At 44.0% G+C, this 27,615-nt stretch overlaps 1 protein-coding gene across 1 annotated transcript; it reads left to right on the forward strand.

Moving 5' to 3' along the window:
* The first annotated feature begins 12,588 nt into the window (after positions 1-12,588).
* On the forward strand, positions 12,589-26,927 carry GNAI1 (G protein subunit alpha i1). Its single transcript, XM_081958457.1, has 8 exons — positions 12,589-13,319; positions 17,554-17,596; positions 17,737-17,878; positions 18,823-18,980; positions 20,628-20,756; positions 21,640-21,769; positions 22,695-22,848; positions 25,110-26,927. The coding sequence occupies exons 1-8, from the start codon at positions 13,202-13,204 to the stop codon at positions 25,298-25,300; spliced, it is 1,065 nt and encodes a 354-aa protein (XP_081814583.1). The 5' UTR covers positions 12,589-13,201; the 3' UTR covers positions 25,301-26,927.
* Positions 26,928-27,615: the final 688 nt, after the last annotated feature.

Raw genomic sequence — 27,615 nt, forward strand, 5'->3', positions numbered from 1 at the left:
CTCCTCTTTTATTCTCTCTAGGAGGGGCCATTCACTGTCCACCTGTGCCTTTACTCCCAAGTCAACCCTTGTTCCTTAGCTGTTCCCTTCTCCTGGCAGCTCTGCACATGCGCACATCGGGAACAGGCTCCAGCTGTTCTTCTGCCCCACTGATCTCTGACTCCGAAGGCAGCTGCTAACTGTCGGACGGCCCTGGCCCCCTCTCTGCCTCTGATGCAGAGCCCTCATCAGAGCCTTCCCCAGACTCTAGGACTGGCCCAGGTTCCTCCCCAACCTCATCACTGTCTAAGTCTGACTCCACTGGCAGGCCACAACAGACATCCAGACAACTTTGGTGGCAATCATTGTTTTCAAAAAGATGTTTTTAAGTACTGAAATGTACAAACCCATTGGAAGGTCCATGCTGAGCAAACAACACGATCGGTATCAGGCCCATTTGTGGGTACAGCATGATATTGCACGCAAATACAAAAGGGCACAGATGATTGTGTGATGGTGTGATGTTGTGTTCTTCCTTTGGGCAAAAAGGGTTGGTCCTGTAGCTTGGCACAATGGTTCATGTTTGCTGACCATCCAATTCTCTTCGTATCTGTGTGAGGAGCTTAGTAAATTAATGTCTTTATGACAGTCCAGACCTCCTTGTTCCCAAATATTCCATTTTTACAGACATCATGTCCCCCCCAAACGAGAAAAGAACAGTCACAACAAAGGAATGTTCTTTTAGAAATGTTGTTTCCATAAAGGAACATCTGGCAATTCTTATCTAAACTAAGAATGAATAAAATGTGTATTTTTGGAATGAAGAAGAAAAATGCTTCTGGACATTTTAGAAATTAAATTTTTGGATCATTCATCCAGCATAAAAACAGCTTCCGACAGAGGCATTTTTATTGGATTTTTGCTGGATTGTGCATGCTGTACATATGATATCGGTTGGCGAGGATATTTTTGGGTGAAAATCAGTGGTCCTCATTATTTGATTATTGGTACCTGATTTTTATGGAGGAGGGGGAGGGGGAGGAGGAGGAAGAGGAGATAGATGGATGGATGGATGGATGGATGGATAGATGGATGGATAGATGGATGGATAGATGGGATGGATAGATGGGATGGATAGATGGATGGATTGATAGGTAGATGGAAGGATAGTTGGATGGATGGATAAATGGAAGGATAGATGGAAGGATAGTTGGATGGATAGATGGATGGATAGATGGAAGGATAGTTGGATGGATGGAAGGATAGTTGGATGGATGGATAGATGGAAAGATAGTTGGATGGATAGTTAGATGGATGGATGGATAGGTAGATGAAGGATAGTTGGATGGATAGTTGGATGCGAGGATGGATAGATGGAAGGATAGTTGGATGGATGGATAGATGGAAGAATAGTTGAATGGATAGTTGGATGGATGAATGGATAGGTTGATGGAAGGACAGTTGGTTGGTTGGCTGGATGGCTGGATGGCTGGATGGGTAGATGGATGGAATGGAATTCACATTCATTTAATTAAAGGGGTTTTGTCAGGACCAGGACTCTGCCTCGTGCTCTTTGAGGAAGGCTGGGTCAGAACACTGTGTGGTGAATGGACTTTAGCCAGGAAATTAGAACACCTTGAGATCCATTGAGTTCTTTCCACAATACGTCTCATCAAAGGAGAGGGGGATGGCAGAGGAGGAGATGGTTAGATGGTGTCATCAACCCAAGGATCACAGATTTGGGCAAACTGCAGAAGACAGTAGAGGACCAGGGGGCTGAATAGCTGAAGCACAAATGAGACTATAGAATCTGAACTTTCTCTTTAGACAAGGAAGACTTAGACAATTGGGAAGAGGTTGCTTTGAGTGGTGCTGTTCTGACTGAGGGTTTCCAAGAGCAGGAAGCAAACTCCTTGTCCTGACAAAAACCCCTTTTATTCATTGACTGTGAATTCTGCTCATTCACATCCAGCAAAGTCTTTCAAAGGGAGGATTTACAGTCACAGACCTTATCTGGCTTGGAGAGCTGCCAGGCTGATATCTGCAGAACTTGGCAAGGAGTCTCAGGGAGTCACAAACCAATTAAGTGAACTAATTGTCTCCTGCAAACTCCACTCCCCTTTCGCTCCTCTTTTATGTCCTCTGGGAGGGGCCATTCACTGTCCACCCAAACCTGTTCTTTAGCTGTTCCCTTCGTCTGGCAACTCTGCGCAGGCGCACACTGGGAACAGGCTCCAGCTGTTCTTCTGACTCACTGATGTCTGACTCTGAAGTCAGCTGATAACTGTCAGATGGCCCTGGCCCCCTCTCTGCCTCCGACACAGAGCCCTCATCAGAGCCTTCCCCAGACTCCAGGACTGGCCCATGTTCCTCCCCAACCTCCTCACTGTCCAAATTTGCTGCCAGCTCCACTGGCCACTGGCGGGCCACAAATTGAGTCCTGGAGCTCGCGGTCTCATTTTAGAGACTTTAGAGCAGGGCTGACATGGCAATTATCAAGTTATTTCTAGGGATTGTGCAATGGAGCAGAGTCATCCATTTCTATAGCAACGGAGATTTTTTCGAAGAGGGGTGTGGCTGCCTGCCTGTGTGTATTTTAAAAGGCCAAACATATTGTTCAACCTTTCCAGAAGAGGGAGAAGATTAAAGTCTTTGAAGCAAACAGTTCTGATTTATGGTGAAATGTATTTCTAATGAGGGCGGCCGCTTTAAGTGAGCAACATATGCAAATGAGACCGAGGAGCCCTTACTCAACAATTTGCTTTCAACATTAAACCACTCTGAAATCATATGGGCCAAGGGCAATGGTGGGATTTCAAAATTTTTACTACCAGTTCTGTGGACATGGCTTGGTGGGCATGGCAGCAGAAGGATACTGTAAAATTCCCATTCCCTCCGTACTCCAGGGGAAGGATACTGCAAAATCCCCATTTCCTCCCCATTCCAGGGGAAGGATACTGCAAAATCCCCATTCCCTTCCCACTCCACTGCAAAAAACCCATTCCCTCCCCACTCCAGGGGAAGGATACTGCAAAATCCCCATTCCCTTCCCACTCCACTGCAAAAAACCCATTCCCTCCCCACTCCAGGGGAAGGATACTGCAAAATCCCCATTTCCTCCCCATTCCAGGGGAAGGATACTGCAAAATCCCCATTCCCTTCCCACTCCACTGCAAAAAACCCATTCCCTCCCCACTCCAGGGGAAGGATACTGCAAAATCCCCATTCCCTGCCAACTCCAGGGAATGGATACAGTAAAATCTCCATTCATTCCCCACTCCAGGGGAAGGATACTGCAAAATCCCCATTCCCTTCCCACTCCACTGCAAAAAACCCATTCCCTCCCCACTCCAGGGGAAGGATACAGTAAAATCTCCATTCCCTCCACACTCCAGGGGAAGGATACTGCAAAATCTCCATTCATTTCCCACTCCAGGGGAAGGATACTGCAAAATCCCCATTCCCTCCCCACTCCAGGGAAAGGATACTGCAAAATCCCCATTCCCTCCCCACTCCAGGGGAAGGATATTGCAAAATCTCCATTCATTTCCCAATCCAGGGGAAGGATACTGCATTGAATACCACTTCTGGCCAAGAGTATGGGAGACAGATTATATGGGCCACTAACTTCCAAGCAAACCCAGTGGGGAAGTAGATTATGAAATGAAAGGGGCATATCCAAGATGGGTGATTTATTTCTCTTAAACTATATTAATATTTCTTTACATGACTCTGCAATCCCCTTATTTGGGGTGGAGTAAGGGAGGCTGAATGGAGCTGAGCATTTGAGTTCCTAAATTTGTGTTGCTAAGCGAGAACTTTGTTAAGTCAGTTTTCCCGCATTTTTACGTCTTTTCTTGCCATGCTTGTTAAGTGAATCCCTGCAGTTGTTAAATGAGTCACATGCTTGTTAAGTTAATCTGGCTTCCCCGTCGACTTTGCTGGTCAGAAGGTCGCAGAACGCTGCAGCCGTCATAAATATGAGTCAGTTGTCAAGCAGCCGAACGAAAATCACGTGACGAGGGGGAGTGTGCAACAGTCATAAGTGTGAGAAGTGGTCCCGTCACTTTGTTCAGGGCTGTTGTACTTTCAAATGGTCACTAAGTGACTGTTGTAAGTTGAGGACTACCTGGTGTTAAAAGCCTTTCGCTGCCTACAGAATTTAGAAATAGATTATAGCTTGCAAACCATTCCTCTGAATACATCAGTGGGAACAAAAAGAAAATTCATATTTCTTGACCTCTCATTCTGGCTATAAAATTACCAGCCATTTAGGTTCCTGTGCCATTTGACGAAACTCAGCTTGTCCCGTGACAACATATATACAACTTCACACGTAATGTACACAATTTGTACAGAGCAGTGCATAAAGTTATGATTATAAGGAAGGAGAACGTGAGGCAATGGAGGAACATTGCGAAAGTTACAGCAATAAATGTGATTTATGCAAAGTGGGAAGACGCAGGGATTTTCGATTTTGGTGTGTTCCCCAATACACCAAATTATATTATGTGTGTATAATATCTGTCTTCTTAATCCCTGTGTATTTTTTTAAAATAAATATTTACGGGGTTTACAGCCTTTGGAAAGGAGGGAGGGGTCAAAGAGTTTTGGGTTCTTAGCGCTCTCGTTCCAGGACGCTCCTGAAATGGAAATGTCAGATATGCAGAGAGAAAGACAGAAGGAGAGAAAGAAAGAAAAAAAGGGGTAGAGAAGGAAGGAAGGAAGGAAGGAAGAAAGAAGGAGGGAAGGGGAAGGAGAGACAAGGAAGGAAGGAAGGAAGGAACAGACAAAGCTACAGTGAGAGAAATGGATCAGCCAGCCTAAACTTGTCTCTGATTATTCAAATAACGTAATGATAGTAATGGAGAATACATAGCAGCATAGATGTTATACAGACCAGGCCTGGTGCATTGAGGAACCTCAAGTTGTCAGGCTTCAAGATCTCATTCACAAACAACCCTAAACGTTTCCTGAGCCCCGGGACACAATTAGATTTCCACATCTCAGATTGGGGGAGAAGATGCTAAACACAGCCTGGAGAAAACATATCAGCAACTGCACAAAATATTCTTATTCTCCTAGCCTTCCTTCCTTCCTTCCTTCCTTCCTTCCTTCCTTCCTTCCTTCCTTCCTTCCTTCCTTCCTTCCTTCCTTCTATATCAATTTATCTATTATCCATCCATCTATCTATCTATCTATCTATCTATCTATCTATCTATCTATCTATCTATCTATCATCTATCTATCTATCTATCTATCTATCTATCATCTATCATCTATCTATCTATCTATCTATCTATCTATCTATCTATCTACCTACCTACCTACCTACCTACCTACCTACCTACCTACCTATCATCTCTCTCCCTCTGTCTCTCTCTCTCTCTCTCTATCCCTGTCTGTCTGACATCTATCTGCCTGCCTGACTGTCTCTGTCTCTCTGTCTGTCTGTCTGTCTGTCTGTCTGTCTATCTATCTATCTATCTATCTATCTATCTATCTATCTATCTATCTATCTATCAATCATCTTTTTTTCTCTCTATCTGTCTGTCTATCGATCTATCTATCTTTCTGTCTGTCTGTCTTTCTCTCCACCCTCTCTGTCTATCTATCATCTATATATGTCTGTCTGTCTGTCTGTCTGTCTGTCTATCATCTATCTATCTATCTATCTATCTATCTATCTATCTATCTATCTATCTATCTATCTATCATCTATCTATCATCTATCTATCTATCTATCTATCTATCTATCATCTATCTATCTATCTATCTATCTATCTATCTATCTATCTATCTATCATCTATCTATCTATCTATCATCTATCTATCTATCTATCTATCTATCTATCTATCTATCTATCTATCATCTATCATCTGTCTGTCTGCCTGCCTGCCTGCCTGCATACCTATCTACCTATATCTATCATTTGTCTGTCTGTCTGTCTGTCTGTCTGTTCGTCCGTCCACCTGTCCATCATCTATCTATCATCTATCTATCTATCTATCTATCTATCTATCTATCATCTTATATCTGTCTTTCATATATCTCTCTCTCCTATCCATCCATCCATCCGTCTGTCTGTCTGTCTACCTTTCCATCTATCTACCTATCTATCAGCATAAAAAGGCCAAATTCATTTTCAGGAGAATGGATTGCACTAGAAACAGAATCCCCGTTTCGCCCTACGTCCTCTCCCAGACATTCAGAGGCAAACACACTCTGCTATTAAACTTGTTTGAGACTGAAATGTGAGCTAACACAAACCCAGGCAGATGCTGTAGATAAACACCCATCCCAGTGTTGGTAAACACTTCTGCTAATCAGACTTAATGGCTCCAAGGAATCCTTTATCACCTAGCTTCATTCTCTTGCACGCACAAGCACGAAGCCGAAGGCACCAGCCTGAAGATGGTGAGTGGGACCTCATCGAAACATTGCCAAGATACTCTCAATCTTACACGGGAAAAGACCCAAATATACCAAGACCTGCATACCTATATATATACTATAGATATTTGTTACATTGATATATGTATGTATGTATGTATGTATGTATGTATGTATGTATGTACGTACGTATGTACGTATGTAATGAAACAGCATTGAGCCTCTGTGGCACAGTGGTTAGAGTGCAGTACTGCAGGGTATTTCTGCTGCCTGCCGGCTGCCTGCAATTCAGCAGTTCAAATCCTACCAGGCTCAAGGTTGACTCAGCATTCAGTACTTCCGAGGTGGGTAAAATGAGGACCCAGATTGATGGGGGCAAGAGGATGAGTCTGTAAACCAACCTTCCTTCCTTCCTTCCTTCCTTCCTTCCTTCCTTCCTGCCTGCCTGCCTGCCTGCCTGCCTGCCTGCCTGCCTGCCTGCCTGCCTGCCTGCCTTCCTTCCTTCCTTCCTTCCTTCCTTCCTTCCTTCCTTCCTTCCTTCCTTCCTTCCTTCCTTCCTTCTGGTTAGAATCGGGTGAAATCCAGCAGGTTCTGACAGGTTCTGGATAACCAGTAGTGGAAATTTTGAGTAGTTTGGAGAACCGGAAAATGCCACCTCTGTCTGGCCCCAGAGTGGGGTGGGAATGGAGATTTTGCAGTATCCTTCCCTTGCCACGCCCACCAAGGCACGCTCACAGAACTGATAGTAAAAAAAAATTGAATTTCATCACTGGTTAGAATGCAGTATTGCAGGCTAATTCTGCCAATTGCCAGGAGTTCGATCCTGACCAGCTCCAGGTTGACTCATCCTTCCTAGGTCAGTAAAATGAGGACCCAGATTGTTGGGGGCGAGAGGCTGACTCTGTAAAACTGCTTAAAGTGGGCTGTGAAGCCCCGTGAAGCAGTGTATAAATCTGAGTGCTATTGCTATTGCTATTTTTAAAGCTGATATTGATAATGCATAAGTTTTTATAGCTACAACTGTTTTCATGTAACTTTTTTTTATGATGTCGTTAAAAGTTTTAGGAGATTTTTCGCTTATTCAAAGAAAGTTGAAATATAAACATATTTAAAAACAAGGGCAAAAGAATAAAAAAAAAACACCACAAAGAAGATATTAAAAAGAAAAAGGGTCTTGAAACACCTATAAACATAATATCCTCCCTAGTTAAATGCCGTTTAATATAATACAGCAGTGTTGGTTCCCCATTGCTTGAAAAACAAGACAAAATAAATTTAAGCTACTAAATCGGATTAAAAATATTTAGCTTGCTGTCTATATTACTATATTAGTAGCTGGATACCCATGCTTCGTGATGAAACTATGTGATTGGGCTACGCAGGAAAAATTCGGTTCACAATCCGTTGTCTCAGTGGCGGTCGGTGATTGAAATACATAAGGGAATATCGCTCCCACCATCTTGGGTCCGGAAGCAGTTCCATAGGTGGAAAGCGTAGACATTTTGGTGAGGTACTGACGTTTAGTATTGTAAGGAGCCCCAGACCGCTCCTGAGTGAAGGAGTGGAACGTCTGCCACTTTGAACTGAGGTAACGGAATGTGAGGCAACTGGCAGTTGGAACAGAGTTCTTTTCAGGTGGGAAGGGGGAGTAGAACTCCTTAGCATCAGAGCGTGTTAATTACTGTATAAGAAACACTAATTATCTGGTGGTCATTTCGAAAAATCCTTTCTTAGCGAGCACCTAGAAGCCAAGAGGAACATTCGTGCCAAATTTCAAGTTTGTAGGCTTTATGGTTCTGGAGATTTCAGGATGAGTGAGTGGTACTTGCCTTTTATACATACTATAGATTAATAACAAATTAGTTAATAGGAAAAAAGAATAATAATCAATGTTATTAGCGTTACTACCATTTTATCCAAACTTAGTAAAACCACACGAAGAACACAGCATCCAGTTTTTGTTGTCACATTACAAAAAAGATGTTGAGACTTTGGAAAAAGTGCAGAGAAGAGCAACTAAGATGATTAATGGCCTGTAAACTAGAACATATGAAAGGTTGCAGGAATTGGGTATGGCCGATCTAGAGAAAAGAAGGACTACGGGGGATATGATGGCAGAATTCCAATATTTTAGGGGCTGCCACAAAGAAGAGGGAGTCAATTTATTTCCCAAAGCACCAGAAGGCAAGACAAGTAACAATGGATGGAAACTAATCAAGGAGAGAAGCAACCTGGAATTAAGGAGAAACTTCCTAACAGTGAGGACAATTAACCAGTGGAACAGCTGGCCTCCAGAAATCATGGGAGCTCCATCACTGGAGGCTTTTAAGAAGAGACTAGACAACCACTCGCCTGAAATGATATAGGATCTCTTGCTTGAGCAGGGGGTTGGACTAGAAGACCTCCAAGATCCCTTCCAGCTCTATTCTGATGAACTTTCTCATATAAAAGTATAAAAGCAATGAGAATTATTAACAACAGAAGAAAGATGAGATTAAAAGTCCAAAATCCTCTATTAACAAATGATACTCTCATTGTGATTCATTCCCTCCCGCCTCCCTCCCTCTGTCTGTCTGTCTGTCTGTCTCCATCTGTCTCTCTGTCTCTCTCTCTCTCTTCGTCTGTCTGTCTGTCTCTCTCCATCTGTCTCTCTGTCTGTCTGTCTCTCTCTCTCTCCGTCTGTCTGTCTGTCTCTCTCTCGCTCTCTCTGTCTCTCTCTCCCCATATGTCTGTCTGTCTGTCGCTGTCTGTCTGTCTGTCTCTATCTGACTCTCTCTCCGTCTGTCTGTCTGTCTCTGTCTGTCTGTCTCTCTCTCTCTCCGTCTGTCTGTCTGTCTCACTCTCTCTGTCTGTCTCTCTCTCTCTCCATCTGTCTGTCTGTCTGTTTCGCTCTCTCTGCCTGTCTGTCTGTCTCCCTCTCTCTCCGTCTGTCTGTCTGTCTCACTCTCTCTGTCTGTCTGTCTCTCTCTCTCTCCATCTGTCTGTCTGTCTGTTTCGCTCTCTCTGCCTGTCTGTCTGTCTGTCTCCCTCTCTCCCTGTCTCTCTCTCTCTCCGTCTGTCTCTCTCCGTCTGTCTGTCTGTCTCTGTCTGTCTGTCTCTCTCTCTCTCTCTCTCTCTCTCTCTCTCTGTGTCTGTCTGTCTTTCTCTCCCTCTCACTCTCTGTCTCTCTCTCTCCGTCTGTCTGTCTCTGTCTGTCTGTCTGTCTCTCTCTCTCTCTCTCTCTTACACACACACACACACATTCACCAACACAGAATAGGGAAAGTGTAAACACTGGAATTGAAAGAACAAGAGATATTCACGGACCTCAACCTGGACCGAACGGTTGTAAAAGCCCGAGGAGCTGCCCACATCCCATTTTTCATCCAGGTGTCAAAAGGAAAGCGCTCCATTGATGGATGAAGGTCAGCCAACCGCGATCGCTGGCACGGTGAATGGACTAGCGTTGCCAAGGCAACGAGATGAGATGCTTTTCCTGTTCGGCTTCATCCTACAATTCAAGAGAAAGAAAGAAAAATTAGGACCACGTGTCTGCTCACCAACAGGTGATCCTGCCTTTCGGGGAAAAGGGCACTGCGACTTCAATGGAGCATTGCCACCTAGACGAGGACAAAAGACACAGTGGAGGGTTTGATTGGATTGCGTGATTCCAGACAATCCCTTCTCTTCCCACCACTGTGTCACTTTTAAGATTACGCTGCCGGGCTTAAATGGCTTTTAATCTGCAAAAGGTTACACCAATAAAACCAGTAAGCCATTGAGGCGACACAAAATGAATTTGGTTTGGCCTGCGGTTCTGCTTCCTAACCAACGTGCCAACAGAAAGGAGAATGAAAAAGGGTATAAGAGGGAGGAGGAAGGGGGTAAGTGCAAGCCCCCATGTGCCACGTTTTGGGCCCGGAAGTCCTCCTGTACCAACCTAGAAGCCAAACTGGGGCAACCGGATGTCGCAAGAGCCCCACTGCAACCTATTTTGGTCCTGGAAAGCCACCTGCGCCAGAGGTGGGTTGCTACCAGTTCACACCAGTTTGCGTGCACCAGTAGTGGAATGTTGACCTGGGTCACAGAACCGGCAGTGAATTCCTCGGTTGCCGCAGCGTGGGGTGGCGACATTTTTTAAGGTTCCTATTTATTTGAAAAGGTTTCGCTTCTCATCCGAGAAGCTTCATCGGTTCTGGCTGAACATTGGAGGCTGTGTAGAAGCTGAAGAAGCTCCTTGGGCGAGAAGGAAAATGTCTTCAAGGGAAAACAAAATCCAGTGGCCTTTTGAAAAAGCACCGTTGGGACAATGTCAGTGAATAAAAAGCCCTCGCTGGAGAAAATGTCTTGAGGAAGCCATCCTGGCGAAACAATTCGAACAAAGGTGGAAGGTAATGAAGTGGCACCAACTGGTGTCATCTAGATGAAGATTATACAGCCGGAGGAAGCAAAAAGACATTTTCGGCGTCATTACTTTTCCTTTCATACAAAGATTCTCACAAAATTTAGGCAAAGTGTGGCGAACATTTTTTGACGTCATCTAATTACTTGCAGGTCACTTGAGAATACGCTGATAGAAAACACAATAAAATCACTGGGGCTCATTAATAGAAATTTGTCTGCGGGCTACGCTACGTTGTGTGTGATAGTTATTAAAGAGGGTCAATACAGTAGCTATTTGTCGGGATGTGGTGGCTCAGAGGCTAAGACGCTGAGCTTGTCGATCAGGAAGGTCGGCAGTTTGGCAGTTCGAATCCCTAGCGCCACATAACGGAGTGAGCTCCCGTTACTTGTCCCAGCTTTTGCCAACCTAGCAGTTCGAAAGCACGTCAAAAATGGAAGTAGAAAAATAGGAACCACCTTTGGTGGGAAGGGAACGGCGTTCCGTGCGCCTTCGATATGGTGACCAGCATAAATGTAAGTCAGTGTTCAAGCATTTGAATGTAAATCACGTGGGCACAGGAAGGATACGATGGTCGTAAGTGTGAAAAATAGTCATAAGTCACTTTTTTCCGTATAGTTGTAACTTTAGCAGCAGATCAGCTACACACAAACACACACACACACACACACACACACACAAACACAGAGAGCGGGGGGGGGGAGAAAGAAAAAGAAGAGGGAGTGCTAGAGAGCAACAGAGAGGGAGAAAGGGTGTGAGAGAGGGGATGTATGTGAGAGAGAGAGGGAAGGAGGAAGTGATGGAGAGGGGGAGTGTGAGAGAAAGAGTGAGAGAGAGAGGGAGGGAGAGAGAAAGAGAGAAGGGGGAATGAGTGAGTGAGAAAGGAAGAGACAGAGAAAGGGGGAGTGAGAGAGAGAGAAGGGAGTGAGAGAGGAAGAAGATGGAGAGAGAGGGGAGGAGAGTGAAAGAGACAGAGAGATGGGGAGTGAGAGAGAGAGAGGAGCTGCAGAGAGGGAGTGAGAGAGGAAGAGAGAGAGGAGGGGGAATAGAGAGGGAGAAAGAAAGACACACATACAGGGAGTGAGAGGGAGAGAAGGGAGAGAGTGAGAGACAGAAGGAGTGAGAGAGGAAGAGAGAGAGGGAGAGAGAGAAAGAAAGAGACATAGAGAGAGAGGGAGGGAGAAAGGAAGAGAGGGGGAGAGTGAGAGAGGGAGAAAGAGAGGGAGAGAGGAGGGAGGAAGGGAGGGAGGGAGAGAGGAAGAGAGGCAAAAAGGGGGAGGGTGAGAGACAGAGGAAGAGAGAGAGGAAGAGCGAGACAGAGAGAGAGGGAGTGGGGGAGAGAAAGAGAAGAGGAGAGAGGAAGAGAGACTGAGAGGGGGAGAGTGAGAGAGAGGGAAGAAGAGAGAGAGGGGAGAAGAGAGAGAAAGAAAGAGACACACACAGAGAGAGGGAGGGAGTGGGAGAGAGAGAGAAGGCGGAGAGAGGAAGAGGGAGACAGAGAGGGGGAGAGAGGGAGTGAGAGAGGAAGAGACAGAGAAAGAAAAAGACACACACACACACAGAGAGAGAGTGGTGGTGGGGAGAAAGTGAAACAGTCACACACTCAAGCGAGTCCCACCAGCACCCCCCTCCCCCGGGGATTCAGGCTCCCCACCGCTCGCCTCCCAGCGCTGCCCCCTCCCCGCTTCAGGCGCCCACCCCGCGTGGGAGTCCGCGCGTGCCCGGCCGGCGCCTCTTCCCCGGCTCCCGAAGGCGGCGCCTAGAACCGAGTCCGGGGGGGGGGGGCGGAGAGGAGGGGCTGGGGGGGTGGAACCTAGCCTCCTCTTCCTCCTCCTCCGCTGCTTCTTCTCCATCCAGCCGGCGGAGGCGGCGGAGACTCCGGGAGGGCGACGTTTTGTCCTGGGGGCGCTGGAGAAGGGGCGCCTCCTCCCCACCGCAGCCCTTGTCCCTCCCTGGCTCTGAGCGACCCTCGACACACCCCCTCCCCCAATCTGGGGCTGCTGTGAGAGACTGTCTCTCTTTTCCCTCCCTCCCTCTCTTTCTTTTTTCTTTCTTTTCTTTTTTTGCCTCCGACGGATGAATCCTTCTCGTCCCTCCTGCACTGCAACCGCTGGAAGCAACAAAGGCGCATCCTTTTCCTTTTTTTTGAAGGCTACAAGCCTCCTCTTTTGGCCTTTGGTACTCAGCCTTTCCGAGGTGGATTATTTTTTGCTTCTTACTCCACTCTCCACTCTCTCTCCTCCTCCTCCTCTTCCTCCTCCCCTCCTCTTCCTTCTCCTCCCCGCCGGCTTTCCTCCCCTAAGTGCTGAAATATTTGCAAGAAACCCAGGAATTATTCTTTTCCCTTGGATGCTCCATCCTTGCAAAGCTTAGGATCGCGGGCCGTTTTCCTTCCCCTCTTCTTGCTGATCTTCACCCCCCCCCCCAAAAAAAAACCAGCCCCCGAGATGGGCTGCACCCTGAGTGCGGAGGACAAGGCGGCGGCCGAGCGGAGTAAGATGATCGACCGGAATCTCCGAGAAGACGGAGAAAAAGCGGCCCGGGAAGTCAAACTCCTACTCCTGGGTAAGGAGCTACTACCAGGAGGGATGCCTTCGGGTCTTCTTTCACTCATTCTCTCCTCTGCCAGGCCTGGCAAGCGATCCTCTGCGTTGTAGTCTGTCTTTATCCATGTAGTATGGCTGTAGTATTAGTATTACTATGTAGTATGGTCTTAGCGTTATTATTCCCATGTATTAAAGCTGTAGTATTATTTCTATGTAGTATAGCTGTAGTATTTTTATTTCTATGTAGTATGGCTGCAGTATTCTTATGTATACTTCTCTTCTTTACTACTCCCTCTTGTTGATATGGTTGTCATTAATAATAATATAGTAATCAGAGATAATTTGCTTGTGTGTCCGATCACAGTTCGCCAATAAAGTATTCTATTCTATTCTGTTCCTTATCCTATTCCTATTCCTATTCTATTTTACATTCTATTCTATTTCTCTACTCTGCTCTGCTCTGCTCTACTCCTATTTCCTATTTCCTATTTCCTATTTCCTATCCTATCCTATTCTTATTTTTTCTTCCTATTCTCTTCTCTTCCTCTTCTCTTCCTCTTCCTATTTTCTTCTCTATTCTCTTGTAAAAGGAGCAAAACTCACTTAACAAATGTTTCACTTAGCAGCATAAATTTTGGGCTCCCTTATACCTGTACCTAGAAGGCTCATAGTGGGTGAAAATGAACACAGGAGCATCTACATTCAACATTAATCATTCCCATTCAAAAGTATTCCCTAAGTTATATGGATTTGTGTGGTGTGTGTGTGTGTGTGAGAGAGAGAGAGAAAGACAGAGAGAAAGAGAGGGAGGGAGAGAGACAGAGACAGACAGAGAGACAGAGATGGAGACAGACAGAGAGCTTGATTCCTGGAGCTGTGGATGCTCCATTGCTGGTTGGTTTTTAGGAAAATATTAAACGATCTGGGATGGCATGAAGTCTTCTGCCTTGGGCCAGGGGTTGGACTAGAAGACCTCCAAGGTCCCTTCCTCCCCTTGAATTCTATACTGAGAGAAAGAGGATGCATTCCTTGAACACCTGGGAACAGCTGGTGTGGAATAGCCACTATTGGCAGCTTTTTCCCTCCATCTCTCTCTCTCTCCCTCCCTCCCAAGTCATTCATATGTTTTCCATTTCCTCAATTCTTTTCCATTCCCCCCTCCTCCCATCCATTTAGCCTACCCTTCCTAAATTCCTGGGCATTCTGGGAGTTGTAGTTCTTAGCGCTAATAGAAAGCACAAGGTAGGAAACACTACATTAAATTGTTGCTTCGAAAACCAAACGGCATATGCAGTGAGCTGTTCGTAGTTCCCCTGACTGAATATCTATATTTTTTTCCCCAAGGTTATTTTTTTTTCTTTATGCCAAGGCCTCTTTCCCCTCTTAAAGCAGGAAAATCCAGAGAATACACAGTTTCTTAAAATACTTTGTTAGCCAACCAGCACTTTGCTTCCTTTACAAGCTTCCAACACCATGCCGTGTTACTCTATTGTTGCGTTCTGTTGTGTATAAACAATACGATTAGCTCAGTCAAACATTTCCTTTTATTCTCGAGAAACACCTGCGCTGGACAATCGACACGGCTAAACAGCTTTCACATTGTTAACTGCAAAACCTGTTTCCTGGAATATGAGTTTGACTGAATTTTACGGGACATAGAACTTAACAGATTAACAGAGTTGGAAGGGACTTTGGAGGTCATCTATTCCAACCCCCTGCCCAAGCAGGAGACCCTACACCATTTCTGGCAATTCAGTCTTTTCTTGAAAGCTTCCGGGGATGAAGCTCCCACAACTTCCGAAGGCAACTTCTGTTCCATGGGTTGATTGTCTCGTTGTCAGTACATACCTCCTTATTTCCAGGTTGAATCTCTACTTATTCCTCGTCTGGCCTTCAGGTGTCTAAAGTCAGACCTTCCGTCCATATTTCAGGTAGTGCTCGAGTTACGACCACAATCAAGCCCAAATTTTCCATTGCCAAGCGAGACATTTTTCCAGTGAGATTTGCCCCATTTTCTTGCCACCGTTATTAAGCGAATCTCTCCAGTTGTTGAAGTAATACTGTTGTTAAGTGAACCCGACTTCCCCATTGACTTTGTTCATCAGAAGGTCGCAAAAACCGATCACGTGACCACCCCATCCCCAGGACACTGTGACCGTCATAAATATGGAATCAGTTGCCAAGTGCCTGAATTTTAATCATGTGACCATAACATGGGACAGTCATAAGTGTGAAAAGCAGTTAAAAGTCCCTTTTTTTCAGTGCCACTGAAAACTGCCAACTATCACTAAACAAGCTGTTGTAAATCAAGGACCATCTGCCCTTCCCTGTTATTTACAATGTCCATAAAAACATACACCTCCAAAAGAATTGTTTGTATCATCCTTGTGTGTGTGTGCAAAGGTGCAAGTTTGCTTGAAAGTCGGCCTCGTTGCATTTAGTGGGTTTAGTAGAATCCTCACAAGAGCATTGTTGAAGCTCTCTGCTCACAGCATAATTTTTGCAACCTCTTGCCTTCAATCGTTCCTTAGCTTTCATTTAAATCTCCAGGATAAATTGAAGGAATGTCTTATAGAAGAGAAATATCTGTGGCTCAGGGTTTGGTGCTCTCTAAGCTGGGTGGTTTTCTTGCAAACATTTGATGACCGACTAGGTAATAAATCAACTCAGACGTACAAATTATCAGTAAACAGTCCAATAAAGAGCCACCAAAAACACTTCCATCAACACTGACAGGGCAAGCTGTTGGTGTTGTGGTCCACCATTAGGACAGTGAGGAGGTTGGGGAGGAACCTGGGCCAGTCCTGGAATCTGGGGAAGGCTCTGATGAGGGCTCTGTGTCGGAGGCAGAGATAGGGCCAGGGCCGTCTGACAGTTATCAGCTGCCTTCGGAGTCAGACATCACTAAGGCAGAAGAACAGCTGGAGCCTGTTCCCAGTGTGCGTATGCGCAGTGTTGCCAGACGAAGGGAACAGCTAAAGAACAGGGGTTGACTTGGGAGTAAGGCCACAGGTGGACGGTGAATGGCCCCTCCCAGAGGAAATAAAAGAGGAGCGAAAGGGGAGTGGAGTTTGCAGGAGACCATGAGTTCATTCCTGCATTCTTGCCAAGTATGAAAGATATCAGCCTGGCCACTCTCCAAACCTGATAAAGGTCGGTAATTGGGAACTATCTTGAAAGACTGTGGGAGAGGAAAGACTTTGCTGGAGAGGAATTCACTGTCAATTAAATCAAGTGGGTTTATCGAGACGAGGACTTGGCTTGGTTTCTGCTGGGGAAGCCTAGGTCAGAACAGTTAGTATATAAACAGAGAGCAAACCCCACTCCCTTCTAGCACTGATGACATTACCTAGCTTGGTCATAAAACATCTGCAAGAAAACCACCAAGCTCAGAGAGCCCCAAGCACCAACATAAAACAAGCGCAACGATCCTAAATGGTTAAAAACAGCAGCAGCAGTTAGGTGCATTTAATTCATTAGACGGTGGTCTACTTAGTCCATCAACACCTCGTGTAGCCTGTTCTCTAAAGAGGCTGCGAGAGGTGACTCATGTCTGCATTTTTGTTCCAAAGCAGAAAACCCACCCATTTGCCATGCAGTTTTCATTGGGGTTGAACTAAATACATGGGCAGAGCCAGTTAAGAGAGACTGCTTAGGCTAGAATGCAGTATTGCAGGCTGACTCTGCCCAGAGCCAGGAGTTCGATCCTGACTGGCCCAAGGTTGACTCAGCCTTCCGTCCTTTTGAGGTCTATAAAATGAGATTATTGGGGGCAATAACTTTTTTAGAGAGGGCTTTAAAGCACTGTGAAGCGGTATATAAGTCTAAGTGCTATTCCTGTTCCTATTGCTATCTACCTATCTACCTACCTACCTGTCTGTCCGTCTGTCCCTCCCTCCTTCCCAGTGGTTAGAATGCAGTATTGCAGGTTATTCTGTTATCCCTCCCTCCTTCCTTCCTTCCTTCCTTCCTTCCTTCCTTCCTTCCTTCCTTCCTTCCTTCTTCCCAGTCACAACATTGTATCTGTCCCTTAAAAATTTGGAATTTTGTTCAAGGTAAGAGCTTAGGGGAACCAAGTCTGACTTTTTTTTAAATGTACAGCTGAATTTGACCTATGGAGGATTGCAGGATTGATGTCAGTTTTCCGGAGAGGAAATATGATCAGATGAGCTAATGCTACTACATTCCTTTATTTAGACTATCCCCCTTAAATAACTCATTGTGTCTTTGTGGGTTTTTCTTTTTTCTTTTAGGAGCTGGCGAATCCGGAAAAAGCACAATTGTGAAACAAATGAAGTAAGTCCTTTTGGAGAAGGGCGGCATATAAATCCAAATAAACCTAAGCCTAAGTATGCTTAAGGGTGGGGATATTAACTTCGTGAAGTCAGGAAATGATGTCATGAAACTGAAAGCTTGATTGTGTTATTCTTGATCAGAATTATCCACGAAGCGGGATATTCCGAAGAAGAATGTAAACAGTACAAAGCTGTTGTCTACAGTAATACCATCCAGTCCATTATTGCTATCATCAGAGCTATGGGGAGGCTGAAAATAGACTTTGGAGATTCAGCCAGGGCTGTAAGTATTAACTTTTTACAACATTCCCTTTCAATAACTTCCTTAATTCTGAAATTAAGAATTCAGAAATTCAGGAACTTTGATATTCCTGCTAGTGTACATTCAGGAGGAGGAGGAAGGCAAAGAAGGAGGAGGAGGAGGAAGAAGACGAAGAAGAGGGGGAGGAGGAGGAAGAAGAAGCAGAAGAAGAGGAGGAGGAAGAGGAGGAGGAGGAGGAAGGAAAGAGGAAAAAGAAAGAAGAGGAAAGGGAAGAAGGAGGAAGAGGAGAAGGAGGGGGAGAGGGAGGAAGGAGGAGGAAGAGGAAGGGGAAGAAGAAGTAGAAGAAGTGGAGGAGGACGAGGAGGAAGGGGAAGAGGAAAAAGTAGAAAGAAGGAGAAGGAGGAGGAGGGGGAGAGGAAGAAAAGGGGGAAGGGGAAGGGGAAGGGGAAGGGAAAGGAAAAGGAAGAGGAGGAAGAAGAAGAGGAGGAGGAGAAACTCTGCAGTTGAAATTTACTTATAGAATTTTAATAGCACAGTCTTAAGGCCTACAAGGACCTTGGGTAGCCAGCCCTTGCTTAGAGTTGCCAATGTTTTAATTGGTTACTTACTATTTAATTGGCCTATTTATTATATTCTCTAAATTACATTTTAGCCCTTGACTAAGAAATTCTAGTGAATTGTAAATTTGTAGCTGTCACTTCCTGAAGCTGACATGTCAGTAGTCCTCTCTTGGGTGTCGGCTCCTAAAATCTTAGTGTTGATCACGCAGTCCTGGAAACACTTAGGATTCATGAAATCATCGTTTGAATGGATTTCTCTTCTCCTGAAAAAATCTCCCAATTATACCTTCCCGGTCAGAAGATATATAATATTGCTCCGTGCTGCAGTAAAAAAACCTGATCTGAAGCAATTCCTGCGAAATGAATAAGGGTGTTTTAAGTTCTTTTTTTTGTATTTTACGATAGGACGATGCACGTCTACTCTTTGTCCTTGCTGGGGCTGCAGAAGAAGGTTTTATGACGGGAGAACTTGCTGGGGTGATCAAAAGATTGTGGAAGGATTCCGGAGTCCATGTCTGTTTCAACCGATCGAGAGAATATCAGCTTAATGACTCGGCCGCGTAGTAAGTATCCCAAAAGAATTATGCCGTCTGATGCCAAATGTTGTAATGCAAGAAATAAGAGCTCTGTTTTTTTGCAAAACAAGAACAGCCAAAGCCACTTCAACCAAAGTAAATTTGCACAGATTGATATATCCCTGTAGATAAAAGCTTGTAGAGATTCTCCATCAGGTCATGGTGTATTTTTTCAGGAGGCAACTGGACTTTCTTGTTTTTTTTTCTCCTTTTGAAGACGTTTCACTTCTCATCCAAGAAGCTTCCTTGCTTCTAACTGGATGGAGGGGAATGGAAGGATTTATATTCCTTGCAGACAGCTGGTCATTTGCATCCTTTTGGAGGGTTACTGAGGCCACTTGGAGGTTGAACTGTATCCTCAGGGACACCTGAGGGGTGCAAATGGCTGTGGAACCTTCTTGGAACTGCCGAAAGGACAATATTGTAGACTGGAGATAGGTGATGTTGCGTCCCTCCCCCACTGTTGAGAGAGGGCTGTTCAATTTGGACACAGATGACCTCTTTGGCTCCTCTTTCAAACCAGCGGTCCTCTCTGTCCAAAATGTGGACTTGATTGTCTGCAAAAGAGCAACCTGCGTCTTTCAAATGCAGATTGACTGCTGAAACTACTCCTGATGGGCTTCTTCTCCTATGTTGTGCCATGTGTTTATGAAGTTAACCCCTTCATCAAGGCCCCCATCAATTTGCCCTTTTGCTAATACTGTATTTTTCGGAATATAAGACGCACCCCCTCCCAAAAGAGGGGAAAAATTTGGGTGCATCTTATACACTGAATGTAGCCCCCCTGCCTCCCCCCACCCTTTGGCCTCTGCCTCCCAGCAATTTACCTCCTTGCAGCAAACGGGGAAAATGGGGCTTGCGGAGGCTGCAATAGGCTATGGCAATCCCTGCAGCCTGAAACAGCTGATGATCAGGAGGCCCCTTCTGAAATTGAAAGTGAAACTTGCTGTTTGCTGCAAGGAGGCAAATTGCTGGGAGGCAGATTTTTTTTTCTTGTGCTAATCAGGCTGTTTGCTGCAAGGAGGTAAGTCAATAACTATAAATGCCTATAGAATGTTCAAATTATGAGACTTATGTTTTTAAAGACTGCTTTATTATTGTTCTAGATAACTTAACAAAATGAAGAAGCTTTTAAAAAAAATAATTGCTTGATCTGAAGTGTCATTGTATCTTCTTTTAAATAGCAGAGAATAACGTATACTTCCAGAAAGCCACATCAATTTTAAGAGCATCTGTACAAGTATAGTCTGAAATGTAACACTTCAAACAGTGTATATTGTCTGTACTGTTTGTTGTTTGGTGCAAGGAGGCAAATTGCTGGGAGGCAGAGTCAGATTTTGTTCCCCTTGTTTTCCTCCCCAAAAGCTAGGTGCGTCTTATACTTTGGAGCGTCTTATACTCTGAAAAATACGGTAATTGTTATTGCTTAACATAGTGTACGAATTCAATCTTCGTACTTGACTTTGTAGCCGTCTTCTGAATAGTTTGGTTGTCCGTACAGCAAAGACCACAATTCTTAGAAGTTGTCCACAGCTTTAAAGCAGTTCAAAGAAATTTTTGGCGAAGCTAATCTTTATGACACGTGCCGTTCAATTTAAAATTAAAAGACTTTCGATATTTATTCTGTCCTCCTAGCTATTTGAATGACTTGGATAGAATCGCCCATACCGGTTATATCCCAACACAACAAGATGTCCTTAGGACAAGGGTGAAAACGACAGGAATTGTGGAAACTCATTTTACCTTCAAAGATCTCCACTTTAAGTAAGTAACGGCCTTAAATATATGATGTCAGGCCTGCAGCCATCTTTTCTTTTGGACCTTTGGCCTGCCACATTTTCTATTATTCTGCTATGCCTTTTCTATTGTGGGAAAATGGGAGGGGGATTGTACGGAGTTAGATGGTATGTAGCCATAACAACATTCTTTCTAGAAAGCCAAGGTCATCCTTTGTCTCTGCACCTCTGCACCTGGCCGGAACTGGATGGGTGGAACTGCCAGCATGGCAGTGGGAGATTGGACCATGGGATGGACTTGTGGCTGTGGGGGAAAGATCTTGAACTTTCAACTGGGTGGGGAAAACTGGGAAGCTTTCAGATTCGGGTTTTCCCAGCTGTGCCAACGTGGCTCTCTTCATAAATTGGAACTTTGAGCAATACTTTGCCTTGGACTCTGATTTTCTTTTGGATGCTATTTGGAACCTTGACATTAACCCAAATCTGAAAGAGAATTCTTTGGGTGTCCAGTGTGTTAGTCAAATATTTCCTTCGCATGAAATGAGGGAAGAGACTATATTTCTATCCGGAACAGAGTATTTCATAATATTTTTAATCTGGCAAGCATTGATTGATTGATTGAAATAGTTCCAGAAAGGAGCAGTTTATGATTAAGGATCTAATTTTCAAAACCAAAAAGGGAAATGATGATATCTTCTAACGAATACAGAGAGATATGTCACATAAAATGTGAAATTAATTTTGCTTTTCGAATGCAGAAGATACTTTGGAAACTCTTTTCCAGTCGCAGGACTTGGTTTATAGTCTTCCTCTTCCACTGCAGCTGCCCTAATTCATTTTGGTCTGGGTAGAATCCCCTCCTTAAAATCAGCTGATTGGTTGTTGTTGCTTTGGCTCTTGTTTTTTTACAGGATGTTTGATGTTGGAGGCCAGAGATCAGAAAGGAAAAAGTGGATTCACTGCTTTGAGGGGGTTACGGCTATCATTTTTTGTGTGGCACTTAGTGATTATGACTTGGTCCTTGCAGAAGATGAAGAAATGGTAAGTAAACAAAAGAAAGAAAGAAAGAAAAAGAAAGAAAGAAAGAAAAAGAAAAAGAAAGAAGGGAGGGAGGGAGGGATGGAAGGGAAGGAAGGAGACAGAGGGAGAAAGAAAGAGAAAGAAAAAGAAAGAAAGAAAGAAAGAAAGAAAGAAAGAAAGAAAGAAAGAAAAGGAAGGGAGACAGAGAAAGAAAGAAAGACATAATTTAAGAGAAAGAAAGAAGGATGGATGGGAGGGAGGGAAGAAAAGGAAGGAAGGAAGGAAGGAGAGAGAGAGAAAAAGAGAAAGAAAGAAGGAAGTGAGACAGAGAAAGAAAGAAAGAATTTAAGAGAAAGAAAGAAAGAAAGAAAGAAAAGGAGGAGGAGTTACTAACTTAACAACTGCAGTGATTTACTTAACAACTGTGGCAAGAAAGGTTGTAAAATGGGGCAAAATTCAGCTAACAACTGTCTTTAACAACTGTCTTGCTTAGCAATGGAAATGTTGGGCTCAATTGTGGTTGAAGGTCAAGGACTATCTGTAATTTAATCACATTTTACTCATTTAGCAGCAAGAGAATGGTTACGATAATTTTCTATTCAGCTTGCCGATAGGTGAAGTAGTATTCTATTTTTAGGGATTTACTTATATAATGATCATGATGAACACATTGTAAAATATTTTTAAAAAATACTTTATTTTGGTAAAAGGAAGAAGAACCAAGCAGTAGCTGAACTATTTTACGATGGTCTTACAATCATTTGAATTATTGATTTGAATAATTCAAATAATTGTCTGAAATAAGAAAATGTCACAGACTTTGGTCCTTGTTCTTTAGATATATTGAGTTTTGTTTCATTGGACCTATTTGTGAATTGATCTTGATACTTTTACGCAGAGAAACGAGGAAAGAAAACTGATCGATTCTCCTTTTTTCCAATTGCAGAATAGGATGCACGAAAGCATGAAATTGTTTGATAGCATCTGCAACAATAAGTGGTTTACTGACACCTCCATCATCTTGTTCTTAAATAAAAAGGATCTCTTTGAAGAAAAAATTATAAGGAGTCCTCTAACTATTTGTTATCCAGAATATCCAGGTATATCTCCCTCCCTTTTTATGCAGAGAAAACATGTTGATCTTAACAGAATAACAGGATTGGAGGAGACCTTGGAGGTCTTCTAGTCGAACCCCCTGCCTAGGCAGGAAACCTTATACCGTTCCAGACAAATGGCTATCCAACATCTTCTTAAAGACTTCCAGTGCTGGGGCATTCACAACTTCTGGAGGCAAGTTGTCCCACTGATTAATTGTGCTCACTGTCAGGAAATTTCTCCTTAGTTCTAGGTTGCTTCTCTCCTGGATTAGTTTCCATCCATCAAAAAGAGAAGGAGAGACATTTTGCAGTGAAAATGTAGTTATGGGATTTTAGTAGCAGGGTCTTGAGGAAAGAATTCTCCATCAAGGAGAATACTGAAGAAAAAAGAGAAATTATTGTCCTCAAACTTTTGAGCAGAGTAAATCTTGACTAAAGTCCTTGTTCTCCTAAATAAAAAGAATCTGAATGGAAGATTCTTATTATTGTGAATGGTGTGAAGGGTATTTATGGAACTGTGTACTGTACATACTCTAGGTTTCACCTCTCATATAAAATAGTGTGATATTTTAATAACTGAATTAGCATTGTTATGGAGCAAAGTGAAAATAGTTGCACAGACATAAGGTCTCTTTGGCGTAAACGTTCCATAATTGTTTAATTTGTTATTGGACTTTTGAACTATGCTGTAGCAGACTAATACTTACTGCACTGAATAGTTGCCTATACAGAAGTAAAATGTAATTTAGAGAATATAATAAATAGGCCAATTAAATAGTAAGTAGACCAATTAAAACATTGGCAACTTCAAGCAAGGGCTGGCTACCCAAGGTCCTTGTAGACCTCAAGACTGTGCTATTCAAACTCTATAACTAAATTTCAACTGCAAAATTCCTCCTCCTCCTCTTCTTCTTCTTCTTCTTCTTCTTCCTCCTCCTCCTCCTCCTCCTCCTCCTCCTCCTCCTCCTCCTCCTCCTCCTCCTCCTCCTCCTCCTCCTTCTCCCCCTCCTCCCTAGTTTGAAACTTAACCTACAAGTAATTGTGGTCCAAAATTTGATCTGATTTTGGGCTCCTCTAGCATTTTTAAGGGAAGGAACCTTTGATGGTTATGGACTATGTGGTTGGTGTCAAGATTACTGACTACATATATTTTCTCTGGGATGAGTTCTGCTCCTTTCATTCTGCTGATGTTACAACATCCTTGAAATATCTTTTATGGTTCATGAGAAGGTTGAAAGGCTACATTTTTTTCATCCCTGGCATAAATAATTGTTTGGAAGAGGTAATAAGAACTCCCTTCCATTACTTGTGTGATATAACGTAAAGATTCTGTTGTTGAGGAATTTATTCCAACCCAATAATGGCAACCAAAGGGAATTGTAGCAGCAGCAAAATATTTTATTTAACAAAGCCAGGCTGCTCCTCTCCTTGATTAATTTCCCTCCATTGCTTCTTGTCCTGCCTTCAAGTGCTTTAGAGAATAGGTAATCTATTCTCCAAAGAATATGTAACATATGAAAAATGGTTGCAGGAACTGGGCATGGCTAATTTAGTGAAAAGAAGGACTAGGGGAGACATGATAGCAGTCTTCCAATATCTCAGGGGTTGCCACAAAGAAGAGGGAGTCAAACTATTCTCCAAAGCACCTGAGGGCAGAACAAGAAGCAATGGGTGGAAACTAATCAAGGAGAGAAGCAACTTAGAACTGAGGGGCTGCTAGAAAGATATGGGGGTCAAACTATTCTCCAAAACACTTGAAGGCCAGACAAGGAACAATGGATCAAAACTGATCAAGGAGAGATTCAACCTGGAAATAAGGAGATCTTTTTTGACAGTGAGAACAATCAACCAGCGGAGCAGAAGTTGCCTTCAGAAGTTGTGGGAGCTCCATCCCTGGAAGCTTTCAAGAAGAGACAGGACTTCCATCTGTCAGAAATGATGTAGGGTCTCCTTGGGAGGGGGTTGGACTAGATGACCTACAAGGTCCCTTCCAACTCTGTTGTTCTGTATCTGTAGGTTGACTCCCTCTTCTTTGACTCCCTGAGATATTGGAACTCTGCTATCATATCACCCATTAGTCTAAAGGGCCTAAACCAGGGGTGTCCAAACTTGGGAACTTTAAGACTTGTGGACTTCAACTCCCAGAATTCCCCAGCCGCTGGCTGGGGAATTCTGGGAGTTGAAGTCCACAAGTCTTAAAGTTCAAAGTTTGGACACCCCTGTACTAAACCCACCCTTGTTTTTTTCCCCTCCACCCATTTTAGGATCAAACACATACGAAGAAGCAGCTGCGTACATCCAGTGCCAGTTCGAAGACCTAAACAAGAGAAAAGACACGAAAGAAATCTACACCCACTTCACCTGTGCCACCGATACCAAGAATGTTCAGTTCGTGTTTGATGCGGTCACCGATGTCATCATAAAGAATAATTTGAAAGACTGCGGTTTATTCTAAACATATACCATAGATATTCAACTATCCTTCTTTCTTTCTTTTTTTACAAAAACCAAATGTGCTTTTTTTTTAAAAAAAAAAAGAAGAAGACCATGAATAATTTTAGAGCTGGGGGGGGGGTTATTTATTTTTATTTATATAATGCGATATATATATATTGTCCGGGTGTGGCCTTGGGTTCAGAAATACAATCCTGCTAATTTATGTAGTAAGCCATGCATTCTAAGGACCAGACCTGATGGAGTCTTTCATTCTATATGTTCATTGCACCAGTTTGAATAATTCTAAGCAACCATAGATGCTGATGGGGAGCATTGACCAGATAGTCAATATGGTCCCTGTGAACTACACAAAGGAAGTCCTTCATCTTTCACATGTGTAACGTGTGATAGAAGAGGTCATACTTTTAGGATCTACCGTTTGAAACCCCACTGGAGATGCCTTGTCAAATACCTTGAGTGTGTGTTGACTTTTGTCCATCAGTGTTGGGTTTGTGAGGGTTGTGGCCCGCCAGTGGACGAGGGATCTGGCAGCAGATTCGGACAGTGAGGAGGTTGGGGAGGAACCTGGGCCAGTCCTGGAGTCTGGGGAAGGCTCTGATGAGAGCTTTGTGTCGGAGGCAGAGAGGGGGCCAGAGCAGCCATATGCCAGATATCAGCTTCCTTCAGACTCAGACATCAGTGAGGCAGAAGAACAGCTGGAGCCTGTTCCCAGTGTGCGCATGCGCAGAGTTGCCAGACGAAGAGAAGAGCTAAAGAACAGGGGTCGACTTGGGAGTGAGGCCACAGGTGGACGATGAATGGCCCCTCCCAAAGGAAACAAAAGAGGAGAGAAAGGGGAGTGGAGTTTGCAGGAGACCATTAGTTCGCTTCATTGGTTCGTGACTCTCCGAGGCTCCTGGCCAAGTTTTGCAGATATCGACTTGGCAGCTCTCCAAGCCAGATAAGGTCTGTGACTGTAAATCCTCCCTCGAAAGACTTTGCTGGATCTGAATGAGCAGAATTCACAGTAAATAAATAAAAGGGGTTTTTGCTGGGACAAGGAGTTTACTTCATACTCTCGGGAAGCCTGGGTCAGAATAGAAATCCCACGGGAGATGCCTTGTCAAATGCGTTGATTGTGCATTAACTTTTCTCCATCAGCCTTGGATTTGCGGGGTGCTCTCTGAGCTTGGTGGTTTTCTTGCTGATGTTTCATTAGCAAAGTGGGTGACGTCGTCAGAGAACCCCAAAGACTGTTGATGTTCCCTAGTGTGGTAATGAAATGTCTGCAAGAAAACCGCCTAGTTCAGAGAGCACCAAGGACCGCAGAGCTCAACCCAGAGCTACGACTATTTATTTCTACTCTTTGGTTTATAAATACATGGAGCACCACATTGAAATGATTTGTTGCATCTTGTTGAGCACCGGCGTTTTTAAAAGCTGTTGTTACTGTACAATAGTGAGGATTTTGCTTTGGGGGGGATTGTTAACGACACTTCGGAAATAATCCTTATTTTTGTTTTCATGTTATGCATGTCGCCTTCTTTTTCTTCAACTTTATTTGTAGATCTGTAGTTAGCAGTGTAGATTTTCTCTTGCATAAAGGAATCTTTCCACTTGCTCAGGATTAAATAGTAAATGGCCCAACCATCTTCCTAGAATGAGTATTCTTGCAAAACTTAAATGTTTCATCCATTTTTCCCCCATCGTTCTTTAGTGCTAAAGGAGTTTTGTGTTAAAAGGAGGTGAGAGCTAAAATGGCACCACATAATCTTTCTCCCAGTCCTCCTCTCCTCCTCTCCCTTTCTCTCCCCTCCCTTTCCTTCCCTCTCACTCTCTTCTTCCCTCTCTCTTTGCATCTCCCTCCTTCTCCTCCTCCCCTCTCTCTCCCCCTCCTTTTGTCTTTCCCTCTCCCACTCCATCTCACTCTCCCCACTCCCTCTCCCTTTCCCTCCCTCTCCTTTTGCCCCTCACTCCCCCTCCCTCTCCTCCTTCTCCTTCTCCCGCTCCCTCTCCCCCTCCCTCTGCCTCATTCTCTCCCTCCCTCTCCCTTTGCCTGTCTCTCTCCCCTTCTCCCTCCCCCTTTCCTCCCTTCCTCTTTCTCAAACAAGCTGGTCTATTCTAGATCTTCATTTGTTGTTACTGATAGCATCACCTAAGCATTCAGATCGAATTGGATTTGGGTCTATTTTGCGATGGTAAGAAGTGGGTAGATCCTCCTTTGGCAGATCATTCTCATAGGTAGGTCTTTGTTGATTTGCTCCTCCTACCTCCTCCAACCTACAGGGATTGGCAGGTCTCTATGACAAAGGACTTCCTATCTACCAGTATTAC

Source organism: Natrix helvetica (assembly GCF_964273705.1).
Source record: "Natrix helvetica genome assembly, chromosome: 6".
NCBI classification, from domain to species: Eukaryota; Metazoa; Chordata; class Lepidosauria; order Squamata; family Natricidae; genus Natrix; species Natrix helvetica.

Excerpts from the sequence above, each read along its gene's own strand:
- GNAI1 (XM_081958457.1), top strand. The coding sequence starts at position 13,202 with ATGGGCTGCACCCTGAGTGCGGAGGACAAGGCGGCGGCCGAGCGGAGT. Across the intron at positions 17,879-18,822 it reads TTGGAGATTCAGCCAGGGCT|GACGATGCACGTCTACTCTT; the intron begins GTAAGTATTAAC and ends ATTTTACGATAG. Across the intron at positions 22,849-25,109 it reads TTGTTATCCAGAATATCCAG|GATCAAACACATACGAAGAA; the intron begins GTATATCTCCCT and ends CACCCATTTTAG.